This window comes from Malus sylvestris, chromosome 17 (assembly GCF_916048215.2).
Source record: "Malus sylvestris chromosome 17, drMalSylv7.2, whole genome shotgun sequence".
Classification (NCBI taxonomy): domain Eukaryota; kingdom Viridiplantae; phylum Streptophyta; class Magnoliopsida; order Rosales; family Rosaceae; genus Malus; species Malus sylvestris.
This window is the reverse complement of record NC_062276.1, coordinates 24,267,030-24,279,932: the sequence shown is the minus strand read 5'-3', so window position 1 is coordinate 24,279,932 and position 12,903 is coordinate 24,267,030. Positions and strand designations below refer to the sequence as shown.

Sequence of the window (12,903 nt, the reverse complement as noted above, 5' to 3'; positions counted from 1 at the left end):
GGGTGTGGGTGCGATCGGGGAAATGGAGTGAGAGAACGAGATAGAGTTGAGAACTAAACTGAGAGAAAGTGAGGGGTCTAAGAGAGAGAGAGAGAGCCTTTCTCCTTTTTCTAAAAGGCTGTTTTGGTTTCTACAAAACAATAAAAAAAATGGAAAGGACATCAAGGGCTGTTTTGGGCTCGGGGTTGATGCAAAGAGCCGTTGGCTCGGCTCTGGTCTCGAGGCAGAGGGATGCAGAGCATCCCATGTGAATTCATATCTAATTTTTTTTTTCTTTTGTTTTTCTGTTAGTTCAGTTCTTTTTAGTTTTTTTTTGTGTTCTTTTCCTGTTTTTATTTAGTTTAGTATATTTATTTGAGTTTAGGTTCTTTTTATTTACAGTTTATTTTTTTTTCTTTATTTATTTTTCACACCTTGAGGACAATGTGTGATTTAAGTTTGAGGGTGGGAAATAAGAAATTTTAGGTTTTTAATTTTTGTGTCAAGTTAAAAATTTTCGTTTTTAAGTTAATATCCATAGTTTATTTTAAGCGTTAGAACAAATGGACAAGGTGAAGGTTAATTCCATATTAGAGTCTTTTCTATTTATCGTCAATTAGACATTAATTCACGAATTATACTTTGAAAATTTGCATTATATATAAATGATTATAGTGTGTTTAAACTTCTTTCATTAATTACTACATGTTTTCTACACTCACAATGTTTGCCAGCTCGCTATATAATCAACTTAAATTAGTTAAATCCATCATGCAATGCATTTTCTTCCAATTTTTTGTGATAAACTAATAGATAATTGACTAAATAAATATCCTACAAAGTTTCAATAAAAATTTCCAAGTTTTTCTTACAATTTCCGTAGTTTCCATGTAATTTTTATCGATATCGATATTTTACCGATATTTCCATCGATATTTCCGTGTTTTCGGAATAGTGATATTTCCGATATTACCGATATTTAATACCTTGCTCAAGAGGGATTTGGTGTCACGAGATGGGTGCATTTTGGTCAATGCACTTTGCCACAAGAATCATTCTTTTGCCATCCTTTTGGGATTCCTTTCCGTCCGCCCCCGATTGTGTCTCTTTTACCCATTCATTTCGCCGAATTAGCCTGCTCTTATAGTCTCATTTGACTCTTTTAACTCCATCTTTCTTTAATTTGAGAAATTATCATTTGAAATTCTGAACTTTAAAGTCAATTAAAATTTACTCATTCAATTTTTTTAGTAAATTAGAGTTTAAACTTTTCAAAGCTGACAATTCACCTCTTGTCGTCAGATTCAAAGGGATTCCGTCTAAGTTTTTTGTTAATTTTTCTTAAATCCAATCAAAATTAATAAAATTATAGAATTATAAGTAATAAAAGAAAAAAAATTGATAACAACGACTCCTAACTCCCCTCCCCACCCGCAGCCACAAGTTGGTGTTCAATTGTCTAGGTGGTTTATTCATTTTCCTTTCTTAATTTCTAATTTACTTTTTTATTATTTTAAAGAAAGTGTTATTGGCACTTCAAAAATCTCATTCTACACTCTTCATAAGTGTATTTTTCTTTCCAAATATAGAAAGTTTGGACTGTAAAATGAGATTTTTAGAGTGCCAGTAACAATTCCTTCTTTTAAAAGTATTATTTTTTGCTACTAATTACTACGTTTTAATGGTATTTCCCTTCACTTATGAGTGAAAGGTGTTAAGTTTTATTCCCATGAGAAGATTAATTTTCCCTTCAATTTGACATGAGTGATGAAAATTGTTAAAATTTGACAGCAAGCGATTTATTGGCGAATTTTTTAAAGTTTAGAGAGTTAATTTATCAAAAAAATAGTTGAATAGTGAATTTATTTTTTGGTCAAAATGGTTCCTGAAATCTGCATAACTCCTCATTTTAATCTATGAGATTTGAAATCAATAGAATTGGTCCCTGAGCTTGTTTGCCATTAATCATATTGGTCATTCATTGGAAATCTCTATTAAATTAGAATAGAATGATTGAAATACCCTTAATTTTTATTAAATAATTTTGGCCCATTGTTTATTAAATTGAAGGTATATTTGTTATTTTGATCTTTATTTAGCATAATTTTGCGTGCAAGAACTAAAATGATTAGTGGTGAATAATATTAAGGAACACTTCTATTGATTTCAAATCCTAAAAAGCAAAGTAATATATTATGCAAATCTCAAAAATTATTTTGACTAAAAAACCTTAATTTAATTTTATGCCTTCTCTTCATTGACAGAGATTTATCTTGCTGGTTATGATTCACATGTTACAGAACCCAAATTTTAATTTAATCTTCCAAACTTGGAAAAAAAATCTGCACTTAAATTTGTATTTGTTTTTTCATTTTCCATAAAAATATAAATATATATATTTGTATCTGCCCTTTACACTTCTCTGAAAATCAAATCCATTTTCTTGAGCCAGCCACCCTATCTCTCCCCCCTCTTCAATCCCCTTCTCTCTCTCTCTTCATGTTCTTCTCCTGAGAAAACCTACCTGTGTATTTTCCTGTAGGAGCCTAGGAGAAGGGAGACATGGAGGGTGTCCTACAAACCAAAGGGCTTCTCTCTCTTCCCTCAAATCCCAGAACCAGGGTTTTTCAATCTTCTTTGGGATTAAAGCAGAGATTTTTCTCCACAAAACCCAAAACCCCAGCTGGGTTTTCTCTATCCTCCAATGGGTTCCAGAAATTTCCAAGCTTTGTCCCAAAAAATTATGGGGTTGTCCCAAAAGAGAGGAACTTGTTCATCTGCAGGGCTGAGGCTGCAGCTGCTGCTTCACCAGGTGATGGGCAGCCAGCATTTGGGGAACCTGAGAAGCCCAAAGTCTTTGGGATTGAGACTGTGACTTTCAAGAAAATCATCCCACTTGGGTTGATGTTCTTTTGTATTTTGTTCAATTACACAATCCTCAGGGACACAAAGGATGTGTTGGTTGTGACAGCCAAAGGGAGCAGTGCAGAAATTATACCATTTTTGAAGACTTGGGTGAATCTTCCTATGGCTGTTGGGTTTATGCTGCTCTACACAAAACTCTCTAATGTTTTGTCCAAAAAGGCTCTCTTCTACTCTGTTATTCTTCCCTTTATCGCCTTTTTCGGGGCGTTTGGATTCGTCCTGTATCCGCTCAGCGGCTATATCCACCCTGAAGCCCTTGCTGATAGTCTTCTCAACGTTCTTGGCCCGAGATTCCTCGGTCCTCTTGCAATTTTGAGGATTTGGAGCTTTTGTTTGTTCTATGTCATGGCTGAATTGTGGGGGAGTGTGGTGATTTCTGTGCTTTTCTGGGGTTTTGCCAATCAGGTAATTTCGTTGACATAATCTTATCTTACCAAGAATATAATTTTGGGATGAATTGATGATTGTTTGATGATTATTTTCTGCCATACATCTTAGTTTTGTATATATTTGTTTAGGATTGGGGAATTATGTGAGAACAATCTACGATATATGTCTGTGCGATGTGTGAGTTGCTCTGAAATGTTTTTTAAGATTGGAATTGGAAGCTTGTTTTATTTAATAAGCAGGCAAAATATGCTATTCCTTTTTGGGTGTCTTTATCTGCTATTTGGCACAGCTGATTGAACAAGAACTAACTTTTCTGCTCAAAGGTTCTGGCTTTCAAAGCATGTTTATATCCTGTGATTTGTATCGGAATTTGTTTTTTCATCTTACATTTTATTGTGCAGATAACTACCGTTGAGGAAGCAAAGAGGTTCTACCCTCTTTTTGGATTGGGAGCGAATGTTGCTTTAATTTTCTCAGGCAGAACAGTTAAGTATTTCTCTAAACTGAGGCAAAATTTGGGTCCTGGAGTTGATGGCTGGGCTATGTCCTTAAGGGGGATGATGAGCATTGTGGTGATGTTGGGGTTCGCTATCTGTGGCCTATACTGGTGGGTAAACGCTTACGTTCCTCTTCCCACCCGTAGCAAGAAGAAGAAGGTAATATCTTTTTGTCGCATCTGCATGAATCTGTTATTTTTGGTCCTGACATTAGGCCTCTTCTGTTTATGAGCACCATGTTGAAAAAGTAACATCTTATTGTTTACTAGCTTGTACATATTCCGGTCACTTGTTTAGTTGTTTTCTATTTTCTTAATTTTGGTTATTAAGTGCTTGAATGATTCCGAAATGTATTAAAGCCATATTTTTTTTCTTTTAAATCTTCACGAAGCCATATTTGTTTCTCATTGTATTGGTAATAACTCTTATGGCATGGATGGAAGTTTTATATTAGTTGAGTAATGCTTCATTTGTTATGAAGTGACACCATTGTCCCTAGTTTTAATTTTTTTTTTATACAAAAGGAATTCCGAAAATATGAATATATCTTCAATTCAAAACCCTATATTTGGACCTGATGCATCTTTTTTAACTCTCATTTACTTCGCAGGAGAAGCCAAAGATGGGGACAATGGAGAGTTTGAAATTTTTGGTGTCTTCACCATACATCCGTGATCTTGCCACTTTGGTGGTTGCATATGGTATCAGTATCAACGTTGTGGAGGTTACATGGAAATCGAAGCTCAAAGCTCAGGTATACTGTAACCCGATTGACGTGATATTTGCCTATTTTATTGTTTACTAATTGGCCTCTCTCTCTTGCTACTCTACTTGTGCAGTTTCCAAGCCCAAATGAGTACTCTTCTTTCATGGGCGACTTCTCAACTGCCACCGGAATAGCAACATTCACAATGATGTTGCTCAGCCAAGTTATATTCGAAAAGTATGGATGGGGAGTTGCTGCAAAGATCACACCTACAGTGCTACTTCTCACTGGAGTTGGTTTCTTCTCTTTGATATTGTTCGGTGGCCCACTTTCACCAGCTATTGCAAGCCTCGGGATGACTCCTCTTCTTGCAGCAGTATATGTGGGTGCTCTGCAAAACATTTTCAGCAAGAGTGCCAAGTACAGCTTGTTTGACCCATGCAAAGAAATGGCATACATTCCCTTGGATGAGGACACCAAGGTTTGGATTCTTACTCTTACTTGCGGTTTAGAATTTGGCTTCGCAAATAGTGTCATATATTGCTGTTTTTAGCTATTGGTTTCACCTATCAGTTAAGACAGGCGAATTGAATTATGGATCTTATCTTTGTAGAGGGGAGGTTTCTGTCATTTGTTAACCACATTAATCCGGGAAAAGTTCGAGTTTTCTAATTTGAGTTTCCTTTTGAGGCCTTTTGTCTTTACATTCCTTGTTAAATTCTTGCCATAGGTTAAAGGAAAGGCGGCCATTGATGTTGTCTGCAACCCATTGGGGAAGTCTGGTGGTGCTCTGATTCAGCAGTTTATGATTTTAACCTTCGGATCACTCGCCAACTCGACACCTTACCTCGGAGGAGTACTACTGGTGATTGTTCTTGCATGGCTGGCAGCAGCCAGTTCCCTAGACAAACAGTTCACTGCACTGCGACAGGAGGAAGAGCTCGAGAAGGAGATGGAAAGAGCGGCAGTTAAGATCCCAGTTGTGGCTCAAGAGGGAGGAGGGAACGGTTCTCTTGCCAGCGACTCAGTGCTGAACCCAACAGCCGGAGACTCAACCGGTGGAACTAAACCTCCGCGCAACATGTAACGTGTCGTGTTTGATTTCCAAACTTAAAAGAATCAGTGGGGTTGATGGGATCTAGAGGCAATATTTGGTGAAGTTATTGGTTTGTAGGATCTTAGTTTGCTTTGAAAATAAGCAGCTTATGACTTCTTCAAAGTCCAGTTTTCCATAGATACTGAAATTACATTATCTGTTTAGTTGAAGTTGCTTCTAAATATTTTGTAGAAATATTTGATTCGTCAATGAAATAAACTTCGTTGATTTCGAATCTTATGTGGTATCATTATTATTTTCTCAGATTATTATTTTTGTTTTCTTTCTGGGTTATTTAACGACAAACTGGATCCATTCAGTTTTATATTATTTTTTAAGTTGGACCGGAAATTTGAATACGGACCTGGTTTCTCTGCCCTCCCACTTTCCATACACTCATTTCTTCCTATTTGTGCGGTCACAGTTAAATCACATCAACATTGTTTTTTATCTTATTATCTCTATAAAAAATTAATATAAAATGTTGACGTGATTTAACCGTGATCGCACAAAATAGGAGGGGATGAGAGTATGAGAAGTGGGAGGGGCAGAGAAGCCGGGTCCTTTGAATACAAGCCATATTCTTGCTATACTATATTAACACTTTGTTTGGATTAGGAAGTTTATGTTACTAATAATTTTAAAATGATGGAAATTGAAATGAAGGAGTTTTATTTTCAAGAATTTGTTAATTTTCTTGTTTGGTTAACCTAACAGAACAATGAAATTTGAATACAAAATTTGTTATTTTTAAACTCTTCCTCACATAAATTTGGAAATGACACTTATTTACAGCTTATGACTTTTCAAAGTCTAGTTATCCATGCCGAAATTCTAAATTTTTATGTTTATAAATCCCACAAGGGAATTTGTTCATGTCAATTTATAAATTTTGATTTTTGTCAAAATTTCGAGTTTATTTCCCTCATCTTAATATAGTGTAAAGAAAAGGAAATCGTTTGAATCCAAGACGCAGGGAGTTGAAAACAAAAATCCTAATCATAAGGACAATTACAATCCACCACTACCCTGCGACGGAAGTTTTGAGTTAAATTTTTTATGAACTAGAATTGAATACACAGTGGGCTGACAATTTTTATTCCAATACGGTTCAACTTCGTTGAATTCGTATAAAATATGGCACACACTTGCCAGTGCCTTTCATAGAGGGATGAACAAGATGGAAAATGACGACATGGTCATGCTTTTTTAACGAACTCACTTGTCTCATTAATGGATGATGAATTCTCTTCAAGATGCTTTGTTATCGATTCACGACTTTTTATGTGTATGATCAGAACTGTTCATATTTATTATATCACTCTCTTCATATTATCTCTATAAAAAATCAATAAGAGATCGTTTACCAATCGAATGATATAAAAACAAATGGTTGGATAATTGCAACAGTTTATTTTAAATTAATTTTTTTTGCAAAGATGATTTTTACATAATAATTATAATATGAACTGTGCTGATCATAAAGACGAAGTTTCATGTAAATCTATCACAAAGTATATCGAGAAAGAACTCCTTGACAATCTTAAGAAGCCAAACTTTTATCGTTTATTAATTGAACCGGCGGCCTAGTCGGGTTGCATATTTTATAGCCATTATCGAAACTTGTTTTGATAAAGGGGAATGGCGATGACTCCACCAAAAGAATGTTCCCTCTTGCGGGACATTTGGGTGGTCTTGGATCCATCCAAATTTGCCTTGGAATTTAAGTGAGAGTGTTGAGATTCCTATGATATTTTTCCTTCGTTAGCCTTCAATCAACGTTAATAAGGAAAGGTATCATGGGTTGATTAATACTTATTTTGTACCATTCAGCTATGTTTTAGGGATCCTTGTAATTATATTTACTTGTGAAGAAATTTTGAGGAGACTCTCTTAAAAGTGAGACTCTTCATGAACTTTATGACACCTCATGTTTTTTAATAATGGTTTATTATGTTGGCACGAGAAATAACGTTAAAGTATGAGCTGGAATAGTCCATGGAGAGTCTCACTTTGAGAGTTTCCTTAGCATTTCCCATACTTTTTTTTAAGTTCAATGGAAAAAAAATTAGGCGAGATTAGCTCTTCAACGATAGTTGAGTGCGAGGCACCTACCCTCCACCGTAGGGGTGAGCACCATTATACCCAGAAATATAAAGGAAAGTAAAAGAAACAATACAATCAGGGGGACTAAGCCAATACCTGCCATGACCAAATGATCAACAAAACCAATAATAAAGGCAAAATAAAATGTGATGAGCATATGTTGAGGCAACAAAATCTGGAACTATAGACCACCAGTGATAAGCATAACTATCAGCCACAAATGAAGCTAAAGAATCAGCAACATGATTTCCTTCTCGATAAATATATGTACATATGAACCGCATTTCCTTCTCATACGTGTATTCTAGTACTATCAAATGAGGACAATTGAAGGAAATTTCAGAATTTCCAAATCTAAATTTAAGAGAGACCTAGACTATCTCCAATGGCGTTGGCAAATAAAGTAAGCAAAATTGTATTTTAATTATTTATTTTCGTCCATTTGTTTATCATTGGCAAAAAGTTAAAATGGTATAATTTAAGGGTTGTGCTACACACATCAAATTCATACACTAAATTTGTAGATTAAACGACGTGGCACATTTTAAATCATATAAATTTTATTACAAATATTAATCAAATTCCAACTTAAATTAAAATACAAATTTAATTGATATCACATCATTTGATGTGGTATGCTTGCCTAGCATTATTCATAATTTATTGAAGAACTGGATCCAGAGTATTTTATTGTAAAAAGAGACGTAGGGTCCGATTTGTCTATTCATACTGAGGTAGACAATACTGCTTACTTTAAGAGAGCAAATTTTGCCTACTCAATTGCCTAACCATTATGTCAAAAAACCAAAAAACCAAAAAAAAAAAAAAAAAGCCTAACCATTATATCAAAGGTCGTACCCAGTGCACAAGGCTCCCGCTTTACGCAGGGTCTGGGAGAGGTGAATGTCGGCTAGCCTTACCCCCATTTATGGAGAGGCTGCTCCCAACCCAAGTCTCGAACCCGAGACCTACCGCTCATGGGCGAAGGCACTTGCCTAACCATTATATCAAAAAAAATAAAAAATAAAATTGCCTAACCATTAATCTCAACCCAAGTAACGAGGAGGCCCACGCAACCAAAATGGCCACAAGCGAAAAGCGAAGAAACCTACTATAACGGTCATCCGCAGCCGCGGCCACTACCACCGCCACCACCACCATAGAGTTGGTGGAGACAACCAGCCATCGCATGAAGCATAACACTTATCTCATTCTTTGTCTCACTTCGGTGGTATGGAGCCAAATCCTTCCGAAACAAGCCTTGGACAATTCTACTTCTTGCACTTGGTTCTATTTCGTCAACAGTGACAGTATGATTTGGGTTGTCCATGAAAATAAATCCATCCGGTTCCATTTAATTTTACCGTTCTTTAAGTTCGATTCTCGTCAAAAACAAATTTATACCAAATTATTATGACCAACCCATTAGAGCAAGTCCACCGGAGTGGACATTGCCCAGCACACAGTCCAAAAAACAGCCCAGCACCCTGTCCATTACCTCCAACCCGTGCAACAGCCTGGGGCCCAGCCCATGCTGGTCTCTGGGCCAGCTCAAAACTGACTGACCAAGAAGCTGGGCAAGTGGCCACGTGGCAACTCCTTGGCTCTTGGATTTGAATATTTTTCAAATCCAACGGTCCAGATTAATTAACTATATTAAAAATTATTAAAAATTATAAAAAAATACAGAAAAATTATTAAAAAATACAGAAATTTTTTAAAAATGTTATTTTTTTTCTATAAGTAATAAAGTTTGTGGTTGAAGAATAAAGTGTATTTGATGAGTTTATGTAATTTCATTTTAGTGTGTTTTTTTTAAAGTGTATTTGATGAGTTTATGTAATTTTATTTTAGTGTGTTTTTTTTTTTTATAGTTTATTTGATGAGTTTATGTAATTTTATTTTAGTGTGTTTTTTTTTAAGTTTAGTTGATGAATATGTAAACTCCGCCTATGTCTTACATGGCCGGTCCCAAGCCCGGATAAAGGAGGAGGGGGAGGGCGTCAGGTAGTCGACAGCCGGCACTCCATGATCACGTCGAATCCTTATGAAAATGAATCCAGAACAAAATCGCGCTAAAGCTAGGGCGTCACCCGTAAGTGGCGCGCTGTGTGGCCCGAGCACAGTGATAAGTGAGCAAGGGTCGCTGTATCTCCATCGGCACCCGGATGCAGTGTTAAATGAGCAAGGGGGCCATAGAAACTTCCTTTCGAACGACTCCACTCAAAGTTGTTTGGGAGCATATGCTCCTATCAACTTTACCCGGGACACACAAAAGAAGTACTTTGATCCTATTAGACGGGGGAGGGTGAAGAAGCTAGGACAGAAGGGTAGAGTTCAAGAGAGCAAAATGCGTTTAGGAACGTGGAATATAGGAACCTTAACGGGAAAATCTATGGAAGTAGTGGAAGTTATGGTGAGGAGAAGGATAAATATTATGTGCCTACAAGAAACTAAGTGGGTTGGTAGTAAGGCAAAGGATCTAGAAAACTCAGGGTTTAAACTTTGGTATTCGGGCACAAATAGAACGAGAAACGGTGTTGGCATCATCGTGGACAAGACCTTGGTACAAGATGTTGTAGATGTCAAGAGGGTAGGAGATAGAATCATGGCAATCAAGATTGTAATAGGACAAGAACTTATCAATGTGATTAGTGCGTACGCACCTCAAGTAGGGTTGGATACGAGTTCGAAGGAGAAATTTTGGGAAGATCTTGGAGACTTGGTGCAAGGAATTGCTCAGACGGAAAAGTTATTTATAGGAGGAGATTTAAATGGACACGTGGGCAGGGAGACAGGCAACTATGGAGGTTTTCATGGTGGCCATGGTTTTGGGGAGAGAAACGAGGATGGGGAAGCTATCTTGGATTTTGCAATGACATATGATCTCTTCTTAGCCAACACCTTCTTTAAGAAGAGAGAAGAACATGTGATCACCTATAAGAGTGGGTCGTCAAAAATACAAATAGATTTTCTTCTAATGAGGAAAGGGGATCGTATAACTTGTAAGGATTGCAAAGTTATACCAGGAGAGAGCGTGGCTAATCAACATCGCTTGTTGGTGATGGATGTACATATCAAAAGAGTAAGACAAAAGAACAAGACTTGGAAGTGCCCAAGAACTAGATGGTGGAATCTAAAAGAAGAAAAACAAGCCATTTTCAAAGAGAAGGTAATCACCCAATGTGTGTGGGATAGAGAGGGGGAAGCTAGCCAAATGTGGGATTCCATGGCTAGTTGTATCCGAAAAGTAGCAAAAGAGGTATTAGGAGAGTCCAAGGGCTTTGCCCCACACCAAAAGGAATCTTGGTGGTGGAATGAGGAGGTATAAACAAAGGTGAAGGCTAAGAAGGAATGTTGTAAAGCCTTATACAAGGAGAGGACCGATGAAAATGGTGAAAGGTATAGAAAAGTGAAGCAAGAGGCGAATAAAGCTGTCAGAGAAGCTAAGTTAGCGGCTTACGACGATATGTATAAACGACTAGATACCAAAGAAGGAGAGTTGGATATCTATAAACTAGCTAGAGCAAGGGAAAAGAAGACAAGGGACCTAAACCAAGTGAGGTGCATCAAGGATGAGGATGGAAAGGTTCTTGCTACAGAGAACGCGGTTAAAGACAGATGGAGAGGTTATTTTCATAATCTTTTCAATGAAGGACATGAAAGGAGTGCTTCTTTAGGGGAGTTGAGTAACTCAGAAGAGTGTAGAAACTACTCATTTTATCGTCGAATCTGGAAGGAAGAAGTGGTTGTAGCTTTGAAGAAGATGAAGCATAGAAAAGCAATAGGCCCAGACGATATACCAATCGAAGTGTGGAAAGTTTTGGGAGAGACAGGTATAACATGGCTCACTGACCTTTTCAATAGGATTTTGAAAACGAAGAAGATGCCAAATGAGTGGCGAACGAGCACTTTGGTGCCTATCTACAAGAATAAGGGCGACGTACAAAATTGCATGAACTATAGGGGTATTAAGCTAATGAGTCATACAATGAAGCTCTGGGAGAGAGTCATTGAGCATAGATTGAGGCAAGAGACACAGGTTTCGGACAACCAATTCGGGTTCATGCCAGGGCGCTCAACCATGGAGGCAATCTATCTCTTACGAAGATTGATGGAAAGATATAGAGATGGGAAAAAGGATTTACACATGGTCTTTATAGATTTGGAAAAAGCGTATGATAGGGTCCCAAGAGACATTCTTTGGAGGATTTTAGAGAAGAAAGAAGTACGAGTAGCATATATCCAAGCTATAAAGGATATGTATGAAGGAGCAAAGACTGCCGTAAGAACTCATGAAGGACAAACCGAAAGCTTTCCCATAACTGTAGGATTACATCAAGGCTCATCCTTAAGTCCTTACCTTTTTGCGTTGGTAATGGATGAGTTAACAGGACATATTCAAGATGATATTCCTTAGTGTATGCTTTTCGCAGACGATATAGTGTTGATAGATGAAACTCAGGAAGGGGTAAATGCAAAGCTTAACCTTTGGAGAGAAGTGTTGGAATCTAAAGGTCTTCGCCTAAGCCGATCAAAGACAGAATATATGGAGTGCAAGTTCAGTGCAAATGGAGGCCAAAACGAGTTAGGGGTGAGGATCGGAGATCAAGAAATACCAAAGAGCGACCGTTTTCGTTACCTAGGATCTATCTTGCAAAAGAACGGAGAATTAGATGGAGATCTCAACCATAGAATACAAGCTGGATGGATGAAGTGGAAGAGTGCATCCGGCGTGTTGTGTGACCGCCGTATGCCACTGAAGCTCAAGGGAAAATTTTATAGGACGGCAATAAGGCAGGCGATGCTGTATGGCACAGAATGTTGGGCGGTGAAACATCAACACGTACACAAAATGGGTGTAGCGGAGATGAGGATGCTTCGTTGGATGTGTGGGCACACGAGAAAGGATAAGATTAGGAATGAGGATATCCGGGGTAAAGTAGGAGTAGCCGAAATTGAAGGAAAGATGAGAGAAAATCGGTTACGGTGGTTTGGACATGTGCAAAGAAGGCCTACTGACGCTCCGATTAGAAGATGCGACTATGGGACAGAGGTTCAGGGCCGAAGGGGTAGAGGAAGACCTAGGAAAACTTTGGAAGAGACTCTAAGAAAAGACTTAGAGTACTTGGATCTAACGAAGGACATGACACAGGATCGAGCACAATGGCGTTCTAAGATTCATATAGCCGATCCCACTCAGT

General features: G+C 37.5%; 1 protein-coding gene across 1 annotated transcript; it reads left to right on the top strand.

Moving 5' to 3' along the window:
• Nucleotides 1-2,387: 2,387 nt before the first annotated feature.
• Nucleotides 2,388-5,828, top strand: LOC126612591 (plastidic ATP/ADP-transporter-like). Its single transcript, XM_050281051.1, has 5 exons — nt 2,388-3,309; nt 3,696-3,950; nt 4,402-4,545; nt 4,631-4,978; nt 5,228-5,828. Exons 1-5 carry the CDS (start codon nt 2,542-2,544, stop codon nt 5,582-5,584), a joined length of 1,872 nt encoding a protein of 623 aa, XP_050137008.1. The 5' UTR covers nt 2,388-2,541; the 3' UTR covers nt 5,585-5,828.
• The last annotated feature ends 7,075 nt before the right edge of the window (nt 5,829-12,903 follow it).

Coding starts and splice junctions, on each gene's coding strand:
- LOC126612591 (XM_050281051.1), top strand. CDS start 2,542: ATGGAGGGTGTCCTACAAACCAAAGGGCTTCTCTCTCTTCCCTCAAAT. Junction 3,310..3,695: donor TCTGGGGTTTTGCCAATCAG/GTAATTTCGTTG, acceptor TTTATTGTGCAG/ATAACTACCGTTGAGGAAGC. Junction 4,546..4,630: donor AATCGAAGCTCAAAGCTCAG/GTATACTGTAAC, acceptor CTACTTGTGCAG/TTTCCAAGCCCAAATGAGTA.